At 45.1% G+C, this 20,010-nt stretch overlaps 1 protein-coding gene across 1 annotated transcript in view; it reads left to right on the forward strand.

Annotated features, from left to right (window-relative positions):
* FAM171A1 (family with sequence similarity 171 member A1) overlaps positions 1-20,010 on the forward strand; it is a 142,035-nt gene that overhangs the window by 72,745 nt on the left and 49,280 nt on the right. The window contains exons 2-3 of the mRNA XM_031652475.1: positions 8,868-9,095; positions 17,026-17,118. Of these exons, the coding sequence (XP_031508335.1) occupies positions 8,868-9,095; positions 17,026-17,118 (321 nt within the window). The remainder of the gene's footprint in view (positions 1-8,867; positions 9,096-17,025; positions 17,119-20,010) is intronic.

The raw sequence follows: 20,010 nt of genomic DNA on the forward strand, positions 1-20,010 counted from the left end.
TATATATATATATATATTTTTTTTTTTTACAGATTCCTAGCCAGTTTCATTCTTTCTGCTTTCTGGCACATGTGTTGATCTTTCCTTCCCACAAAACTGTAAACTACTTAAAAACAGGAGCCATGTCTTTTTTTCTTCTTTTTTAATCTCCCTGCAGTACCTGGTATCATGCTAAGCATATAGTAGCTGGTCAATAAATATTTTCTGATCATTTACAGTTAGTTATCTGGATTGATTAATACTTTTCAAATGGATCGCTGTAGTATCTATTTTTAAAGTAGTTATAAGACATAAATGGAACAATAACAAAACACAGGAATACTTAGGCCATGGATCAGAAGATACCCAGAAATGCCTACTCGTTTTAGAGATTAATTCAGCATCTACATTAGGTGCCTACTGTGTGCCAGATACTATTCTATATGCTTAGGATGCATGAATGGAGAAGAAAACAGAAACACAAAATAACTGTCTCAGAGTTTCCATCTGGTAGTGTTTAATGTTTAATAAACGTGTAAGTGATGAGCATGTTATAATCGATCAATGTCATGCATAAACAGCAAAAGCAGAGCAGGAGAATATCAGAAGTTTGCGGTGGGGTTGGGGTTGACATTTTAGACAGAATAGTAAGAATTATTTTAAAAATGTTTTTAGGCAATCAAAAAAATTGAGTATGTGCTGGGTATTAGATGATATAAGGAGATTATTATTTAATTAGGCATGATAATTGTGCTTTGGTGGTAGTTTTTTAAAAAATCCTTTTCTGTTTTAAGTGGGAATATTTATGGTGGTTGGGTGCAGTGGCTCACCCCTGTAATCCCAGCATGTTGGAAGAACGAGACAGGCAGATTGCTTGAGTCCAGGAGTTCAAGACCAGCCTAGGCAATGTGGCAAAACCCGCGTCTCTACTAAAAAATACAAAAAATTAGCCTGGCTTGGTGGTGGCGTGTCCCTGTAATCCCACCTACTTGGGAGGCTGAGGTGGGAGGATCATTTGAGCCCGGGTTGGGGAAGTTACAGTGAGCCAAGATCGTGCCACTGCACTCCAGCCTGGGTAACAGAGCCAGATCCTGTCTCAAGAAACAACAACAACAAAAAATTTACAGGGAAATAATATAACCTAATATAACATCTGGAATTTGCTTGAAAATGTTCCAGCAAAAAAGTGGGATGGAGGGAGCAATGCGTGAAGGAAAGAATGGTAGAAAGATGACACTATTTGAAACTTCTTATCAGGACGGGTTTGGGAGGAGGGTCTTTGTACTGTTCTTTCTACTTTTATGTTTCTGTGTTCTGGATGTTTGTTTTCCCCTCAAGTTCATATATGGAAATCTTAACCTCCAAGGTGAAGGTATTAGGAGGTGGGGGGTCTTTTGGGAGGAGATCAGGTCATGAGGGGAGAGCCCTTGTGCATGGGATTAGTGTGGTTAAGAGACCCCAGAGAGCCCCCTCATCCCTTCCACCACGTGAGGATGCAGTGAAAAGGTGAGCCGTCACCAGATACCTCATCTGCCCTAACGCTGGACTAACCAGCTACCTGAACTTGAGATATACATTTCTATTGTTTATCAGCTTCCCAGTTTATGGGATTTTGTTATAGCAGGCTAAACAGACTAAAATATATGCATTCTAGAATTTCCACATTGAAAATGTTTACAAAAGAGTAATCAGTGATAGGATGGCCTCATCGAGGAGGTGGTACTGAAGCAAAGACAGGGAGGTGTGGGTCTCAGCTGCATGGATGAGCGTCTGGGGGAGTCTGCACCAGGCCAGGGCACAATCGGAGCAGAGCGTGTTCACCGTACCTGGCCTCCCTGCAAGTCCCTGAATGGGGAAAGTAGCAAGTGAGGGCGGGAGGTGATATAGCTGGGGAGGAGGGGTGGGAAGAGGTCACACAGGGCCTTTTAAGCCACTGAAGGACTTGAGTGAAGGTCTGACCCACAAGGGCTGCGAAGACACCACTTCAGAGTCACGCTCAGATAGATTTTCCTTGGGAGTTCCTTGAGCCATTTGGATACCATGGATTTCTTGACTCAGATTCGGAGATCAGAATTGTCCAAAGGAACTTTCTGCAGTGATAGAAATATCCAGTCTGCACTCTCTGATGCAGGAACCACTAGCCAGTTGTGGCTGTTGAGCGCTTACAATGAGCGTAGTGTTACATAGGAGCTCGATTTTTAAATTAATTTCATTTTCATTAATTTAAACAAGTGTATATGCTCACATGTGGCTAATGACCCCTATCTCAGGTAGTGTTGTGTTAAGAGATGGTTAGTTTCACCCCAGCATTCATTTTGCAACCTTTTATTGACCACCTGCTGGCTCTAGGTATCAGCTAGGACTTACGGTTATAAATTGAATTTTTAAAAAATGAGGCCCTGTTCTCGAAGGGTTCATGGGCCACCCCAGACACTGTAAAATAGCGGTATGGCTGGACGTGGTGGCTCATGCCTACAATCCCATCACTTTGGGAGACTGAGGCAGGAGGATTGCTTGAGCCCAGGAGTCTGAGACCAGCCTGGGCAACAGGGCAAAACCCCGTCTCTACAAAAATACAACAATTAGCTGGATGTGGTGGTGCATGCCTGTGGTCCCAGCGACTTGGGATGCTGAGGTGGGAGGATCGCTTGAGCCTGGGAGGTCAAGCCTGTAGTGAGCTATGACTCTAAACAAACAAAACAGCAGTACATGGGTGGCCCAGACCCCTCATCTTCAGGCACAAGGGCCCCTGCACTAAGCTCTCTGCATGGGGGTTTTAATTCAGTGGTGAACAACCTGGTCGTTCTCATCTCAGGATGCCCCTTTGCCTGGCTGGTCCCTGTATCTCTTCCAGGCCTAAGCTAAAATGATGCCTCCTCAAGAAGGAGTTGAAAGTTGACCACCGAGTTGAAAATAGGTACCCTGTTCTGCCTTATGTCACCCAGTTTTCCCCGAGGCACTTCTTCCAGTTCAGAATGACACTTCGGTATGTATTTAATCTCTAAAGCTAAAGCTCGTGAAGGTCAGGGGTCTGGTCTCCGTCATATACCCCTACAGTTGGCCCAAGGTGAAACAGACAGAAATGGAAATGGAAATGGACAAGAAACAGAGACCATGTGTCTGGAGAGCTCCAGGGGAATGCAGGGTTGCTGAGTCCGGCCGGAGCACTTTCTTGAATCCACCTTACTACGACCTTTTAAAGGAAAAAGAGGAATCAGCAACATGGAAGGGAAGTGTAGAAAGACATTGCCTTCAAAGGCAAGGAGCTGTGGCAGGAAGGCACAGGAAGGAGGAGCCGAGGGCAGGGCGTGGGTTCAGGTGGGGCAGCTGGTGCAGGACAGGAGGCTTCTGGGATGGATCCTGTCCCTTGAGTGTGACGACTTTTTTTTGTTTGTTTGTTTGTTTGTTTTTTCACTCTGTCACCCAGGCTGGAATGCAATGGTGCGGTCTGGGCTTACTGCAGCTTCTGCCTCCTGGGTTCAAGCAATTCTCCCGCCTCAGCCTCCCGAGTAGCTGGGACTACAGGCGTGTGCTACCACACCCAGCTAATTTTTGTATTTTTAGTAGAGACAGGGTTTCACTATGTTGGCCACACTGGTCCGAAACTCCTGACCTTGTGACCCGCCCACCTCTGCCTCCCAAAGTGCTGGGATTACAGGCGTGAGCCACGTGGCCTTCCTTTTTCTCTAAAGGGCCAAAAGTACCAAGTTCAGGCTTTGTAGCCCTTATGATCTCCGTGGCAACCTCTAAAGTCGGCTGTTGTAATGCAAAACCAGCCCATAGACTAGATGCAAATGATGGGGCGTGGCTGTGTTCCAATAAAACTTTATGAACACTGAAATTTAAATTCCATATAATTTTCATGGACTATATGCAAAAGCAGGCAGCAGGCCACATTTGGCCTGAGGGCCGGGCTGAATTTGCTACCCCGGTACAGGTGACAGTGGGGCGCATCAAAGGGTTTGAGGGAGACAGGGAGAGGTCAGCTGAGTGTATTGGATAGCTCCCTCTGGCCTCAGTGGGATCTCAGGGCTCAGGTCTGAAGAGGGTGACCGTTTTTGTAAAGTGGCTGAGCAGCAGTGTGGGTGATGGATGGTGAAGGCCTGGAAATAGGGCAGTGTTCACAAGGGTACAAAAGAAAGGCCTGCTTTGAGATGCAGAGTTTGCAGTCAAAATCAGCAGACTTTGGTGATGGATGTGCAGGATATAGAGTGAGAAAAGGATGTCCCAGTCTGGGTTTAGTGCAGTCTTCAGGTGACCAACTCAGCAGGGTCCTCAGCACTCACTGAGCAGCAAAGAGTGCATCCTAAGGCATATTTAGGTCTGGGACCATTTATGGGGTCTTCCTATAAATGAGAGTCATGTAGCAACTAATGCCTCGCCCAGTCAGATGACAGCTGCCCTGGTTGTCATTTAGTTAGGGGTAGTTTTGTTTGCTGTTGAACGGAGAGTCCCATTCTCAGTGTTATTCTATAACAATGGTGCCCCTGTGGGCTGTAAGAATTACCGAATCATACTGACATTTGGTCCTCTCTGATCATACCAAGCAAAGAACTAAACACTCTCTTTTAAAGTATATAATTGTAGAACTTAAACTATGCTTCCCATATTAGAAGAAATTCAAGTGGTAGAATCTAGAGCATTGATTAGAGTGGAACTCCCCCTTTCTTTGTTTATTCATATTTTTTTCCCTCAAATCTCAGCAGTTTTTGCCTTCTCAGCAAACAGTGAAGACCTTGTAATCCCAATTGTTAGTAAATGTTGCATTTCCATAAAATTGCATAAATCATCAATGCAGGATTTCTGCTATGTGGTTATTAATGCACCATGAGTTAATTTATGTTATAATTTAGTATACTACTTAGGTAAAGACTACACACTGGGTTCAGTGTATACTGCTCGGGTGATAGGTGCACCAAAATCTCACAAATCACCACTAAAGAACTTGCTTATGTAACCAAAGACCACCTGCTCCCCAAAAACCTATGAAAAAAAAAGGGACCACCATTTTATCCAGCAGTCCCACTAGTGGTACCTACCCAGAACAAAAAAAGTTATTATGTGAAAAAAGATGCTTGCACATGCATGTTTATAGCAGCACAGTTTACAATTGCAAAAAATATGGAACCAGCCCAAATGCCCATCAGTCAATGAGTGGATAAAGAAAATGTGGTATATATATACTGCAGAATACTAATCAGCCATAAAAGGAGTGAAATAATTACATTTACAGCAACCTGGATGGAATTGGAGACCATTATTCTAAGTGAAGTAACTCAGGAATGGAAAACCAAACATCGTATGTTCTCATGAGTGGGAGCTAAGTTATGAGGATGCAAAGGCATGAGAATGATACAGTGGACTTTGGGGCCTCAGGGAAAAGGGTGGAAGAGGGTGAGGGATAAAAGACTACACACTGGGTACAGTGTACACTACTTGGGTGATGGGTGCACCAAAATCTCAGAAATCATCACTAAAGAACTTACTCATGTAACCAAACACCACCTGTTCCCCTAAAACCTATGGAAATAAATTAAAATTTAAAATTTAAAAAAGGAATAGTATACTACTTGGGGACACAGAGGACCAAATTAAATAAGAAAATGTGTGTGGGGGAACCGGGTGCGTTGGCTCACACCTGTAATCCTAGCACTTGGGGAGACCAAGGCAGGTAGATCACAAGGTCAAGAGATTGAGACTATCCTAGCCAACATGGTGAAACCCCAGCTCTACTAAAAATACAAAAATTAGGTGGGTGTGCTGGCGGACGCTTGTGGTCCCAGCTACTCAAGTGGCTGAGGCAGGAGAATAGCTTGAACCTGGGAGGCAAAGGTTGCAGTAAGCCAAGATCGCGCCACTGCACTCCAGCCTAGGGACAGGGCGAAACTCTGTCACAAAAAAAAAAAAAAAGAAAAGAAAAGAAAGAAGAAAATGTGTGTGTGTGTGTCGTGCACATCCCAACTGGATTGGGGAGAATTGACTACATGTATTCTGTAATATCATATCCTTGATTTTCATGATGCTGACTTGTGCCTTTTTGGGTACTAGTTTTCTCCTATAGTATGAAGTAGCCAAGGTTGGTTTCTGTAGCATTTATTTGTTCTTTCTAAAACATTTTAAGAGATTTATTTGGTACACACCCGTAGCTCAAAGCTCCTCAAAGGCAGGAAGATGCTTTGGCTATGTCTGGGATTCTTTAGCTCTTGTCTATGGTTATCTACACAAGAAATGTATTAAATCAGCATGTGGAAAAAATGGGTGAAAAATGACTGACTGAAATTTGCAGTATTGAAGTACGAATTTGCTTTAGTATCATGAGACAGCTAGTTGGCAAGTTACCAAGGTGGAGATTCTCAAACCAAAAGAAGTTCTTCTCAATGTGGTTGCCCCAGTGTAGGATATAACTCTGGATATAAAGGTATCAATACTCAGGCCAGGTGTGGTGGCTCACGTCTGTAATCCCAGCACTTTGGGAGCCCGAGGCAGGTGGATCACCTGACGTCAGGAGTTCAAGAGCAGCCTCGCCAACATGGTGAAACCCTGTCTCTACTAAAAGTACAAAAAATTAGTGGGGCATGGTGGTGGGTGCCTGTAATCCCAGCTACTTGGGAGGCTGAGGCAGGAGAATTGCTTGAACCCGGGAGGCAGAGGTTACAGTGAGCTGAGATCACGCCATTGCACTCCAGCCTTGGTGACGAGTGAAACGCCATCTAAACAAACAAACAAAAAAAGGTATGAATACTCTCTGAGAGGGCTGTCTCACCTGTCCCTTTTGTTTTTTATATTTCTTCTTTCTAACTCTCCTCTCTGAACCCCAAATCTGGTATCCACAAGCACCGTGTTGGAAAGTTTACAATCATCATGATTGGAATGACGCAATTGCAGTAGCTTGTGTCGGTGCTTACTCCGCCAGGCATCACACTAAATGTTTCTACCTATATGTTGAGCTATGCGTGTTTATCATTCCCAGTTTGCAAATGGGAAAACTGAGGCCTAGAGACAATAAATAAACTGCCTAAGGCTACATGGTTGACACACAGTGGAGCTGAGATTCAAACCTCCGGTGAGAATTGCAGAACTCCAGAGTGTGTGCCGCTGGACAATACCTGCAAGGATGACTCAGCCCTCCTTCCTCATCCTCGCTCTCAGGCTGCTCTGTACCCAGCCAGCCTGCAGCCAGCTCATTGATGAGCACTCCACTGAGCCCCACTCTGGAAAGTGCTATGAACACGAGCCTCCTTGGCCCCCTCCTCTTTGCTAGTCCTTGCCCCACCTTCCTATCCCAAGTCTTTCAGATCAGAGACAGCTCAAAAAGCATGGCACGTGGTGCCTGCAAGTGGCGAGGTGGACATACATCACCAGGCATCAGCTGCTCTCTTCCTACGTAAGCAAATAGGGTTTATGGGAGCAGGATGAACATCGGAATTGCTCCCCCACATAGTTCTGAAATCAGCACCCTTGACGTGATTGTTCTACCGGAGTCTAGTCTACCACCATCTCAGTCCTGGGTTATCACAGAGTCCTCTTAATTGAATGCTTATTCTCCAGCCTTACCTCTTCCTCAGCCCATTCTTCACCCAGAGCCACATGTTTCTATAACATAAATTTGATCTCCACTCCCCTCTTAAAACTTTTGTGACTTCACATTGCCTTTAGAACTAATAATAATCCTTTTAGGGAGCTCATAAAGCCATGCGTGATCTGGCCTTAATTGCCTCTGCAGCCTCCTACGCCTCTCACGCTCTCCATCCAGATTTCAGAACCTGCCATTGTTTCTCCAGGAAACATGGCGTCTTCCTGCCTCTGAGCCTCCATGCGTGCTGTTCCCCCTCAGCCATGGTATTTCCCTGTTTACTCAGGCGTCCTCTCCTTCACTGTAGCTGTGTAGTTACAATTCTAGGCACAGAGTAAACGTTCAATAACTATCCCTTGCCTGAGTAAATGTAAGTTAGCCATTCTATTTTAATTTTTTAGCAATTTGTAACATTCTGTTTGTTTCCCACTTTCATGATCTGTTTTTGCCAATATTCCTAACTTGACTTCATCTGTCTTTTCAAATGTTTGCTTTTTTTTTTTTTTTTTAAATTCTTTTCTAACCTTCTCTTGTTCTACTCTTTGGGTCCTCCCTTTTAACAGTAGTTTTCACTTCCTTTCAGTCTAGTCTTTGTGATTACCGGTGTACAATCCTGGGTTACTTCTGCCACATTTCCCAGGACTAAAGAAAGATACGCCTAAATACCACAGCCCACTGTGCCCTTATTATGGTAGCCCAAACCACATTGAAAGAATATTGTTGTCCAGGCACAGTAGGGCACACCTGTAACCTCAGCACTCTGGGAGGCTGAGGCGGGCAGATCGCTTGAGCCTGAGGAGTTTGAAACCAGCCTGTGCAACATGGCAAAACCCTATCTCTGCAAAAATTAGCCCAGTGTGGTGGCACACACTTGTAGTCCCAGCTACTCAGGAGGCTGAGGTGGGAGGATCAGTTGAGCCCAGTAGGTTGAGGCTGCAGTGAGCCATGATCACGCCCCTGTACTCCAGCCTGTGCAACAGAGTGAAACTGTTTCCACACACACACACACATGAAGTGTTGCGTTGGTTGCCCAATGTCTTAAGGTATAGAATTTTTCTCTTGATCATGTGAGCAGGAAGGAGTAAAGAAGAAAGCAGTTTGGGACAGGCTGTGGTTTTGAAGAAAATAGGAAATTGTGTGAAGTAAAAAGCAGACCTCTAAGGAAAAAATGTCCCTGATAAAAACTGCATATTTTGAATGTCAACCTAGATGTCCTTACAGAGCCCTCCTTCCACCTCCCGTCACAGTCATACCAGAGTTGCTGTGGATGTTTCCCATTGACAGCAGCTGTTCTTTGTGCTTTCTCTACCTCCAGAGGTGACGCTAAAGGTGCACGTCAGCGACGCCAGCACCCACCAGCCCGTAGCAGACGCGCTTATCGAGATCTTCACCAACCAGGCCTCCATCGCCTCTGGCACCTCGGGGACCGATGGCGTCGCCTTTATCAAGTTCCAATATAAGCTGGGCAGTCAGTTGATCGTCACCGCCTCGAAGCATGCCTACGTGCCAAACTCTGCCCCGTGGAAGCCAATCCGGTTACCTGGTAAGGCGTTCCTCATCTTTCTCTAACACAGAGGGCATTGGCCGGTGGGAGGATCACATAAGGCCAGGAGTCTGAAATCAGCCTGGGCAACATAGTGAGACTGCATCTCTACAAAAAATGTTATAATTGGTCGGGCATCGTGGTGTGCACCTTTAGTCCCAGCTACTCAAGAGGCTGAGGTGGGAGGATTGCTTGAGTCTGGGAGTTCGAGACTGCAGTGAGCCATGATCACACCACTGCACTCTAGCCTGGGCAACAGAACAAGACCCTGCTTCAAGAATAAAATGAAATAAAATAGAAACATACGGATCCCAGAACTCCACCATTCAATATGGGGAGGGGAATTTGCATTTTAACAAGCAAACCCCTCTCCCCCTCCACCAGATACTGTGAATAAAAATATTTAGAAAGTTCGAGGCCACTGCTCTGTGAGCTATGGAAAGTGGATTTGATATAGATACAATGGAGATTATCTAGGAGAGTTCTTAAGAAAAGGGGACAAACCTGAGAGATATTAAACAGGTCATGGAGAATGGACAGCAGAGAGGGAAGGAAAAGGATGAAATAGAAGGAATGTGAGTTGGACCTCAGGTTTTGGCTGGTGGTAGAGCAGGTGGTCCCGGCAGGGGCAAGCTGTGGAGTTGGGGAACTGGCTACACTACGTTTTCCCAAAGTTGACTGTGCTGATGTCGTGGATTAAAGAAGTCTCCTCCCTTCCTCCCTCCCGCTGTGACTCCCTCTTCCCAAGCTTCAGGCTTAGGCAAAGATGCATGGAGCCTGGGGAAATGGGAGGAGAGGAATGGGTGTCGGGGTCGTTGATTATAAGCTAAGTTTAGGGTATATTTAGTTGAAATTGCCGCCGAGACACCAAGTGAGCATTTTCGGCCTTTAGTTTGAAATGAACTTGGGGTTCAAGAGAGAGATCTGGGCTAGAGGTTTAGTTTGGCTCATCATCAGTGTTAACTATGAGCTCCAGCAGAGAGTGGAGGACAGCGGACCTGTGACAGGACCCCGGGAGGGCCTGCACAACAGGACAGGTGGCCTTTACTAGGTTACATCCAAGGGAACGTTGGAGTCGAGGCTGCAGTGAGCTGAGATGGTGCCACTGCACTCCAGCCTGGGTGACAGAACAAGACCCTGTCTCAAAAAATAATAAAATAAATTAAAATAAAGGAAGCATTTGACACTCCCATCATCCATGCTGAGAAGTCACTGGAAATCACTGAGGGACATTTAGGCTGTCTCTGCCTGTTTCAGGAGAACAGCTGCACAAAGGCCATCAGTCAATTCTCATTGTTCACAGTAATTATGGTCCATAGCCACCTCAAACATGGAGTGAGCAAATACTGCTGAACCACTGCTACAAGGGAAATGCAGGGGTGGGTTCCTGTGAGCCTCTGGTCACAGCGTTTTCATGAGCTGATCAATAGTACATGCCTTTGTTTTATGTTGTCTTTGTTTAAAGAAATCTTATTTGATACATAGATTGTTGATTCATTAGCATTGAACTCACAGCCCGTAGCACCATAACTCATGCCCCAACAAAGCTGATCGAACACACGTGTTTTCTCCATAAGGCACAATCACAACCTCCTCCTGCTTAGGAATATTAGAGAGCTCTACGCTGGGGGTCATTTGAAACGGTAGAATCACGCCTATAATCCCAGTGACTCTGGAGGCTGAGGCGAGAGGAGCTGGAACCCAGGATGTGGAGGCTGCAATGAGCTAGGATGGAGCCACTGCACTCCAGCCAGGGTGACACAGCAAGACTGTCTCTAAAAATAAATAAGTAAATCGCAAAATCACCAACAGAATGCTTAAAAACGTGAAAAGCTGGACCCTGAATACGTCTGGGGGTTACAAATAAGCTTTAGCAAATAGGGAGGTTTACAAATACAGAATTGGTGAATAATGAGCAGCTACTGCATTTTGATCACATTCATTTTGACTCTGTTAACATGGTCATTTGAGAAAAACCATTCCCATCGTATCTGTTTTTTTATTTTTTTATTTTTTGAGACAGAGTCTCATTCTGTCACCCAGGCTAGAGTGCAGTGGTGTGATCTTGGCTCACTGCGATCTCCACCTCCCAGGTTCAAGCAATTCTCCTGCCTCAGCCTCCCGAGTAGCTGAGATTATAGGAACGCACTACCACGCCCTGCTAATTTTGTATTTTTAGTGGAGATGGGGTTTTGCCATGTTGGCCAGGCTGGTCTTGAACTCCTGACCTCAGGTGATCCACCTACCTCGGCCTCCCAAAGTGCTGGGATTACAGGCGTGAGCCACTGTGCCCGGCTGATATCTGTACTATTACAAATGAGTCAAGTCACGGGAATAATGAAGTTTCATTGAGTTTTGGACAAGACGTGAAGACACCTGGATCCCGGGCCTGCCCACCCCTGGCCGGCCCCACACATATTGGCCCATTAACACTTTCTGAGTTTGTGTTTGTTTCTAAAATCAAGTTAATTGCTCTAAATAATTTCTAAGAATCTTCCCGTGTCTTTGATTATTTTTCTGTGCTTGCCTTTTCAATATAATAAAGATACTCTGCATTAGTCCACTATAAAGAAATACCTGAGACTGGGTAATTTATAAAGAAAAGAGGTGTAACTGGCCCACGGTTCTGGAGGACATACAGGAGGAATGGCATCTCTTGCTTCTGGGGAGGCTTCAGGAAGCTTCCAATCATTGCAGAAGGCAAAGGGGGAGTGAGACATTTCACATGGCCAGAGCAGGAGGAAGAGAGAGAGGATAAAGGTGCTACACACCTTTAAACAACTAGATCTCGTGAGAACTCACTCACGATCACAAGAATAGCACCAGAAGATGGTGCTAAACCATTCATGAGAAACTGCCCCCACGATCCAATCACGTCCCATCAGGCCCCACCTCCAACACTGGGAGTTACAATTCGACATGAGATTTGGGCAGGGACACAAATCCAAACCATGTTATACTCTTAACTAGAACTTAACAGGAAGCATCTCCAAAATTTAGACAATAAAATTTAGCCTATTGTGAAAAGCAGAGTCAATTTGCTTTTGTGCATATTTTTGGAGGTGAAGACTAACACTTCTGGTATTTCAGATAGCTGGACAAGGAAGCAAGAAGAGCTGGGAGCCTCTTCTAAAATATGTTGAAAATTTGAAACTAAAAAATGCCTTCTTTCCCACACGTGTGCAGCACACCACTTGTGTGTACATGAGCATTCTTATGAAACCCGGAAATGCATTTCCTTTTTCATCCTTAACAATAGTTCCTGGAGGATGTTTTGAGGTTTTTTTTCGCTTTCAAGGAAGGGAGGAGAGGGAGGAACCCAGCATAGGGAAAACACCCTCCGTCTGTGGCAGGCAGGCAAGAATAAACTTAGCCATAGGAGATGCAATCCATCCACTAAAGGCTGTCATTCTCCATCTTAATTATTGCTGTCTCTGCAGCCATCGCCCTGGCCCAGGTCCTTAGCGATGGTCCAGGACTATGGCAATGGCCTCCAGCCAGGTTGTTCTACCCCTCAGACCACCCACAGTATGACTGAGCATTCATGTATTAAAACATATATGTCCAGTTTGTGTATTAAAATATGTACCTGCCTAAAATTCTTCGATGGCCTCAGGGTGAAGTAAACGTGACACAGAGCCTCCTGCCCTGGCCACCTCCCCCTTCCGTATGTCATGGTCGGCCACCCTGGGCAATGTGTCATTCTGGGAAGGAGTCTGGCATTTCTACCCTTCTACCCTGTCTGTGTTTGTCTGCATTGTTCTCTTGGCAAACTTGTCTTCTTTTTTTTTTTTTTTTCTTTTGAGATGGAGTCTCACTCTGTCACCCAGGCTGGAGTGCAGTGGCGCGATCTCAGCTCACTACAACCTCTGCTTCCTGGGTTCAAGTGATTCTCCTGCCTCACCATCCCAAGCAGCTGGGATTACAGGTGCGCGCCACTACACCCGGCTAAGTTTTGTTTTTGTTTTGAGATGGAATCTCACTCTGTCACCAGGCTGGAGTACAGTGGCGCGATCTCGGTTCACTGCAACTTCCACCTCCCGAGTTCAAGCGATTCTCCTGCCTCAGTCTGCCAAGTAGCTAGGACTACAGGTGCCCGCCACCACGCTCAGCTAATTTTTGTATTTTTAGCAGAGACCGGGTTTCATCATGTTGGCCAGGATGGTCTCGATCTCTTGACCCTGTGATCCGCCGGCCTTGGCCTCCTAAAGTGCTGAGATTACAGGCATGAGCCACCGCACCAAGCCGGCAAACTTTTCTTTTATCTCATAAAGCCCAGCCAGACTGTTTTCTGCCTCAGGAAATCTTCCTGCCCGTCCCGGGTAGAATGAGATGTTCCTTTCCCTCTAGGTATCAAAAAAAAAAAAAATCTACTTGGTGTGAAGAGCACCTCCAGACATCAATCAGCTTCCTCTCTATGATGGGAAAAAAGCAGCATTACCCAGGGATCTCCATCTCTCTGCTGCCTCCACCCACCTGGGCACTGCGTTGATGGCATCCCTAGTCCCTGTCCTCTGCCCCGGGAAGTCCCTGCCGGTACCAGGCTTGTTACAAGAAATCATGTGTTTTAGAATTCAAAGAAACAGTCTAAAAAAGTAAAATGAGAAATCATTTTTTTCTCCTTTAGGAAATAAGGTCTGAGAAACAATTTGCCAGAGCAGCTGCCTTATATATGAAAGTACCAAATATTTTAGGTGAGAAATATTTTCAAAACACACTGCAATGGTCACGCACCTCTCAGGGGATGATCACAGGTGATTTTGGAGCTCCGAGCCCCCCACACCGGTCAGCTCAGAGGTGGTCAGGGCCTTGTAAATGTCTGCGGTCGCCACGGGAGCTCTGGAATGGAGCAGGAAGGCCCAGGCATCCTCACTTAGGAGGGTGTGGATTGTAACCCTAGCCTGGGTTTTGAGGTGTGCTGCTTCCTACCAGCAGCATTTGCTAGGACAATCCTGGCCTTTCCTCCTCGCCAGGAGGTGCCCTGTGCCCTTAGATGAAAGGATTGCTGGTAATAGTTTACCTACGACATGCTCATGCAGCAGTGACTAATTGCAGAATATTTCCTCACCCCTAAAACCCCGTACCCATTAGCACCGACTCACTGTTTCTCACACATCCGAGCCCCTGGCAACCACTAATCTCCGCTCTGTCTCTCTAGATTTGCTTATTCTGCACATCCCATATAACTGGAACGTTGGAATACGTGGCCTTTTGTGTCTGGCGTCTTTCACTCAGCCTGATGTTTTCAAGATTCATCCACATTGTAGCACGTGGCAGTACCACCTTCCCTTTCACGGGTGAATAATATTCCCTCATATAGACAACACCACACTTTATCCATTCATCAGCCAATAGACATTTATGTGTGTTGTCTTCACTTTTCGGCTGTTATGGATAATGCTGCTGCAAACATTGATGTGTGAGTTGCTGTATGAACGTAGGTTTTCAGTTCTCTTGGGTTTATACCTAGGAGTGGAATTGCTGGGTCATGGGGTCACTCTGTGTTTAATATTCGAGGAACTCCCAGGCTGTTTCTGCATCACCAAGGTGCTACTCTTATCTTTTTCCTGGTACCTGTCCCATTCTGCTTGTCATATAGCTATTTGTTTCAAGTCTAGTCCCCTTGCAATGCATAACTCTTGAAGGCACAGGCTGCCTCTAACACTGCTCTGTTCCACCCAGGATGTAGATCTGAGCCTTGTATATGATGATAGCTAAATAAATTGACTGTGTGGAGGATGAGTGAAAAGAGGTCACATCCACAGCCAACTCACTGGTGCCCTATGGCACTATTAAGAGCCAGCACTGCTTGACCGGGCACGGTGGCCCATGCCTGTAATCCCAAGGCACTTTGGGAGGCCAAGGCAGGCAGATCACTTGAGGCCAGGAGTTCAAGACCAGCCTGGCCAACATGGCGAAACTCCATCACTACTAAAAATACACAATTAGCCAGGCATGGTGATGCACGCCTGTAATTGCAGCTACTCAGGAGGCTGAGGCAGGAGAATCGCTTGAACATGGGAGGCAGAGGCCGCAGTGAGCCAAGATTGCACCACTGCACTCCAGCCCGGGTAACAAGAACGAAACTCCATCTCAAAAAAAAAAAAAAAAGAGCCAGCACTGTGAAGTGACTGATCTTCTTAGCACTTACCTTCTAGATGCTGATGTTTTCCCAGAACGTCGTTTACCTCTCTAGGCCAACTTTTCCATGTCTCAGAGTGGTTGAGAACTCCAGAGTTTAAATCCTAGCCCTGGCATTTATTAGCTGTGGGATATTGGGCGAGTTACTTCCTCATCTATAAACCTGTTTCCTTACCTGTGAAATGGGCGTGTTAATAATACCTACTTCAGGTGCCGGGCATGTTGGCTGATGCCTGTAATCCTAGCACTTGGGGAGGCCAAGGCAGACGGATCACTTGAGGTCAGGAGTTTGAAACCAGCCTGGCCAACATAGTGAAACCTTGTCTCTACTAAAAATATTTGTTTAAAAAATTAGCTGGGCATGGTGGCAGGTGCCTTCCAATCCCAGCTACTCAGGAGGCTGAGGCCAGAGAATCACTTGAACCTGGGAGGCGGAGATTGCAGTGAGCCGAGATCACACCTTTGCACTCCAGCCTGGGCAACAAGAGTGAAACTCCATCTCAAAAATAATAATAATAATGCCTACTTCATAGAGCTGTTTTGAGGCTTAAATAAATTACTGAAATTAAAGCACTTAGGATAATGTTTGGCTTGTTAGTAAACGTTCAGTAATGTGAGTGATGATTATTATTCTATAATGCATTTGTTTTTCTCTTAAATTCATATGTTTTACCCAGAAATGTGTGGGGTTTCTAAAATTTTTTAGAAATCCAGGTACTTAAGCAAGAGTTTTAAAATAGCATAACTTGGCTAGGTGCAGTGGCTCATGCCTGTAATCCCAGGACTTTGGAGGGCAAAGATGGGAAGGATTGCTTGAGCCCAGGAGTTTGAGACTAACCTGGGCAACATAGGGAGACCCCGTCGCTACAAAAAATTTTTAAAATTAGCTGGGTGCCATGGTGCATGCCCATGGTCCCAGCTATTTGAGAGACTAAGGCAACAGGGATACTTGAGCCTGGGAGGTTGAGGCTGCAGTGAGCTCTAACCGTGCCCCTGCACTCCAGCCTGAGTGACAGAGTGAGACCCTGTCTCAAAAAAGTAAAAATGAAAAGCACAATTTCTATCATGTTATTACTTCCCAGGGTTGGAGGAATATTCTTTTACCATGAGGTACACATTAACCTAGACACGTATTTTTAAAGCCATTCTTAATGTTAACATCTAACATTATATATTCTAAATTCATGTAGTGTATACGTGATAACTTTCATATACTCCTAATGTGAAGAGGCTCAGTTACTTTACTGAAAACTTCTGGCCGGGTGCAGTGGCTCACGCCTGTAATGCCAACACTTTGGGAGGCTGAAGCAGGTGGATCACGAGGTCAGGAGTTCGAGACCAGCCTCGCCAACACAGTGAAACCCTGTCTCTACTAAAAATACAAAACTTAGCTGAACATGGTGGCAGGTGCCTGTAATGTCAGCTACTCGGGAGGCCGAGGCAGGAGAGTCACTTGAACCCGGGAGGCGGAGGTTAGAGTGAGCTGAGATCGCGCCACTGCATTCCAGCCTAGGCGACAGAGCGAGACTCTGTCTCGGAAAAAAGGAAAAAAAAAAGAAAACTTCTAACAAATGAAAAAAGTTGACCATTATAGGGCAAGTAATTGTTATATGAGACATTGCAATACACTTGTAGCATTTTGAAGATCTGTTGCTAATCTAACTAAAAATTAATCTTATTAATTGATTTGAAATCAGAAAATACAAAAACTGCAAAGTATCCCAAAAATTAGAGTGGGCACTTAAAAGTAAATATAAAATCCCCTTCTATCCATTTATTTTTCCTGCAGTATTTTCTTCTCTGAGCCTTGGCCTGCTTCCAGAACGCTCTGCCACTCTAATGGTATATGAAGATGTCGTCCAAATAGTATCAGGATTCCAAGGTATGTTTAATACTTTTTCAGTTTTTATTGTTATTTTTGATGGATGCATTATTGTATATGTTTATGGTGTACAGTGTGATGTGATGTCTGTATACAAGGTGGATTGATTAAATCAAGCACATTAACCCATCTATCACCCCACTTACCTAACATTTTTTATAGTGAGACATTTGAAATTTACTCTTTTCATTATTTTTGGTATGTTTAATAATTAAAAAGAGAAACAACAGTCAGTTTTGGGCCACCTACTAAAATATTACGGCTCATGCCTGTCATCCCAGCACTTTGGGAAGCCGAGGTGGGTGGATCATTTGAGGTCAGGCATTGGAGACCAACCTGGCCAACATGATGAAACACCATCTCTACTAAAAATACAAAAAAAAAAGCAACAACAACAAACTTAGCCAGGCATGCTGGCACATGCCTGTATTCCCAGCTACTTTGGAGGCTGAGGCAGGAGAATCACTTAAACCTTGGAGGGGGAGGTTGCAGTAATCCAAGATCATGCCACTGCACTCCAGCCTGGGTGACAGAGTGAGACTTCATCTCAAAAAAAAAAAATTATCATATGGAATTCACTTATTAATTAATTATTTATTTATTTTTTAATCATACTTTAAGTTCTAGGGTACATGTGCGCAACATGCAGGTTTGTTACGTCTGTATACATGTGCCATGTTGGTGTGCTGCACCCGTTAACTCGTCATTTACATTAGGTATATCTCCTAATGTAATCCCTCCCCGCTCCCCCCACCCCACAACAGGCCCCGGTGTGTGATGTTCCCCTTCCTGTGTCCAAGTATTCTCACTGTTCAATTCCCACCTATGAGTGAGAACATGCAGTGTTTGGTTTTCTGGTCTTGCGATAGTTTGCTGAGAATGATGGTTTCCAGCTGCATCCATGTCCCTACAAAGAACATGAACTCATCCTTTTTATGGCTGCATAGTATTCCATGGCGTATATGTGCCACATTTTCTTAATCCAGTCTATCATTGATGGACATTTGGGTTGGTTCCAAGTCTTTGCTATTGTGAATAGTGCCGCAATAAACATACGTGCGCATATGTCTTATAGCAGCATGATTTATAATCCTTTGGGTATATCCCCAGTAATGGGATCGCTGGGTGAAATGGTATTTCTAGTTCTAGATCCTTGAGAATCGCCACACTGTCTTCCACAGTGGTTGAACTAGTTTACAGTCCCACCAACAGTGTAAAAGTGTTCCTATTTCTCCACAGCCTCTCCAGCACCTATTGTTTCCTGACTTTTTAATGATCGCCATTCTTACTGGTGTGAGATGGTATCTCATTGTGGTTTTGATCTGCATTTCTCTGATGCCTCCTGCCCCCTTTCTTAAGAGGACATGGTGGTGTCCTCCTGCGGTTTCTCTGCCCCACTGTGAACCCCTTCACATTCTCATTGGAGCCCATTCCTTATCGCCTCCTCTCACACCTCCCCGCATTTTTGCTGAGTCTTTCATCTCTTCTAGTTCTTTCTCAGCTCTCAAAATCACTGAAGGCTTTGCTATTCAAATCAAAACCCTTCTTAAGTCCTATTTCTCCTTCAAGTCACAATCTTCTCCCGAACCTTGGAGATACCTCCCCTCACCATGCACATGTCTTTAAACTCCCTTTTACGCTGCCTCACATGATCTTTAGAAATCCCTGTTGCTGAGTTCAGCAGAGCTAGAGTTACATGACCTAGTGGCCACTTCTCCTTCCTGACTTCCCTGCGGCTTCACCACCCTATCCGGTCCCACCTTCCTGGATGTCTTCATCCTTTCTCTGGCCGTCTCTCCATTCATTGCTTCTCAATCTCTTTCATGGGTTCTTCCTGCCCTGCCTATCTCTTATTTCAAAAATCGCTTTCCACTCCAGCTGCCTTTTCTGTGAGGACCCCCAGAGCTGCTGTCTTTATCTGGAGCATTTCTCACTTAAATAATTTCATAGCAACCTCCTGCTTAATCACTCTGACATCAGACTCTCTGCACCCACGGCCATACTCCACCTGCTGTCAGAATTGGGCAAAAACAAATCGGAATCTTTCACTTCCATACCAGTAACTCCCATTCACTCTCCCCTGCAGGCCCATGCAAGTCCAAACTCATTGATTGATTGATTCATTGACAGGATCTTACTCTGTTGCACGGGCTGGAGTGCAGTAGTATAATCATAACTTACTGTAGCCTCAAACTCCCAGGCTTAAATGATTCTCTTGCCTGTGCCTCCAGAGTAGCTTGGACTTCAGGCGCGTGCCACCACACCCAGCTAATTTTTGAAATTTTTTGTAGAGATGGGGTCTGACTATGTTGCCCAGGCTATTCTGAAACTCTTGGCCTCAAGCATTCCTCCTGCCTCAGCCTCCTAAAGCACTGGGATTACAAGGATGAACCACCACACCTGGCCTCAAACTCTTGATCGGGACTTATCAAGTCCTTCCTAAGTCTCTCCATCTGCCCCTGGCACCCACGTAGCTCACAGAGCGTTCCTTCACTTCCCCAGACATGCTAGACTTTCTCTATCTGTGCCCCTTTGTAGATGCTGTCACTTCTCCTCTGCCTCTCAAGCTTCAAGACACAGTTCACAAATACCAGCCCGGGAACTTCTTTTCTCCTGGGCAGCTGGCCACTCTCTCTCTTGAAGTTTATCTTGTAGTTTCATCATTACCCTCTTATTCTAGCACTTAAAACACTATGATAATCAAGCCATTTCCATGACTGCCTTCTCGACCCTTTTCTTTTTTAGGGTAATGAATGTTATTGATGTTTTAGGGAGTTAAACATGTAAGAAAAGAAGGATGATGTGATAAACTCATCAAGAGCTGATGAAAGCTCTCAGAAGAGATTTCCTTGACTCTGATTCAGGGAAGAAGAGAAGTACCATTATCCCCAA

This window comes from Papio anubis, chromosome 11, assembly GCF_008728515.1.
Source record: "Papio anubis isolate 15944 chromosome 11, Panubis1.0, whole genome shotgun sequence".
Classification (NCBI taxonomy): domain Eukaryota; kingdom Metazoa; phylum Chordata; class Mammalia; order Primates; family Cercopithecidae; genus Papio; species Papio anubis.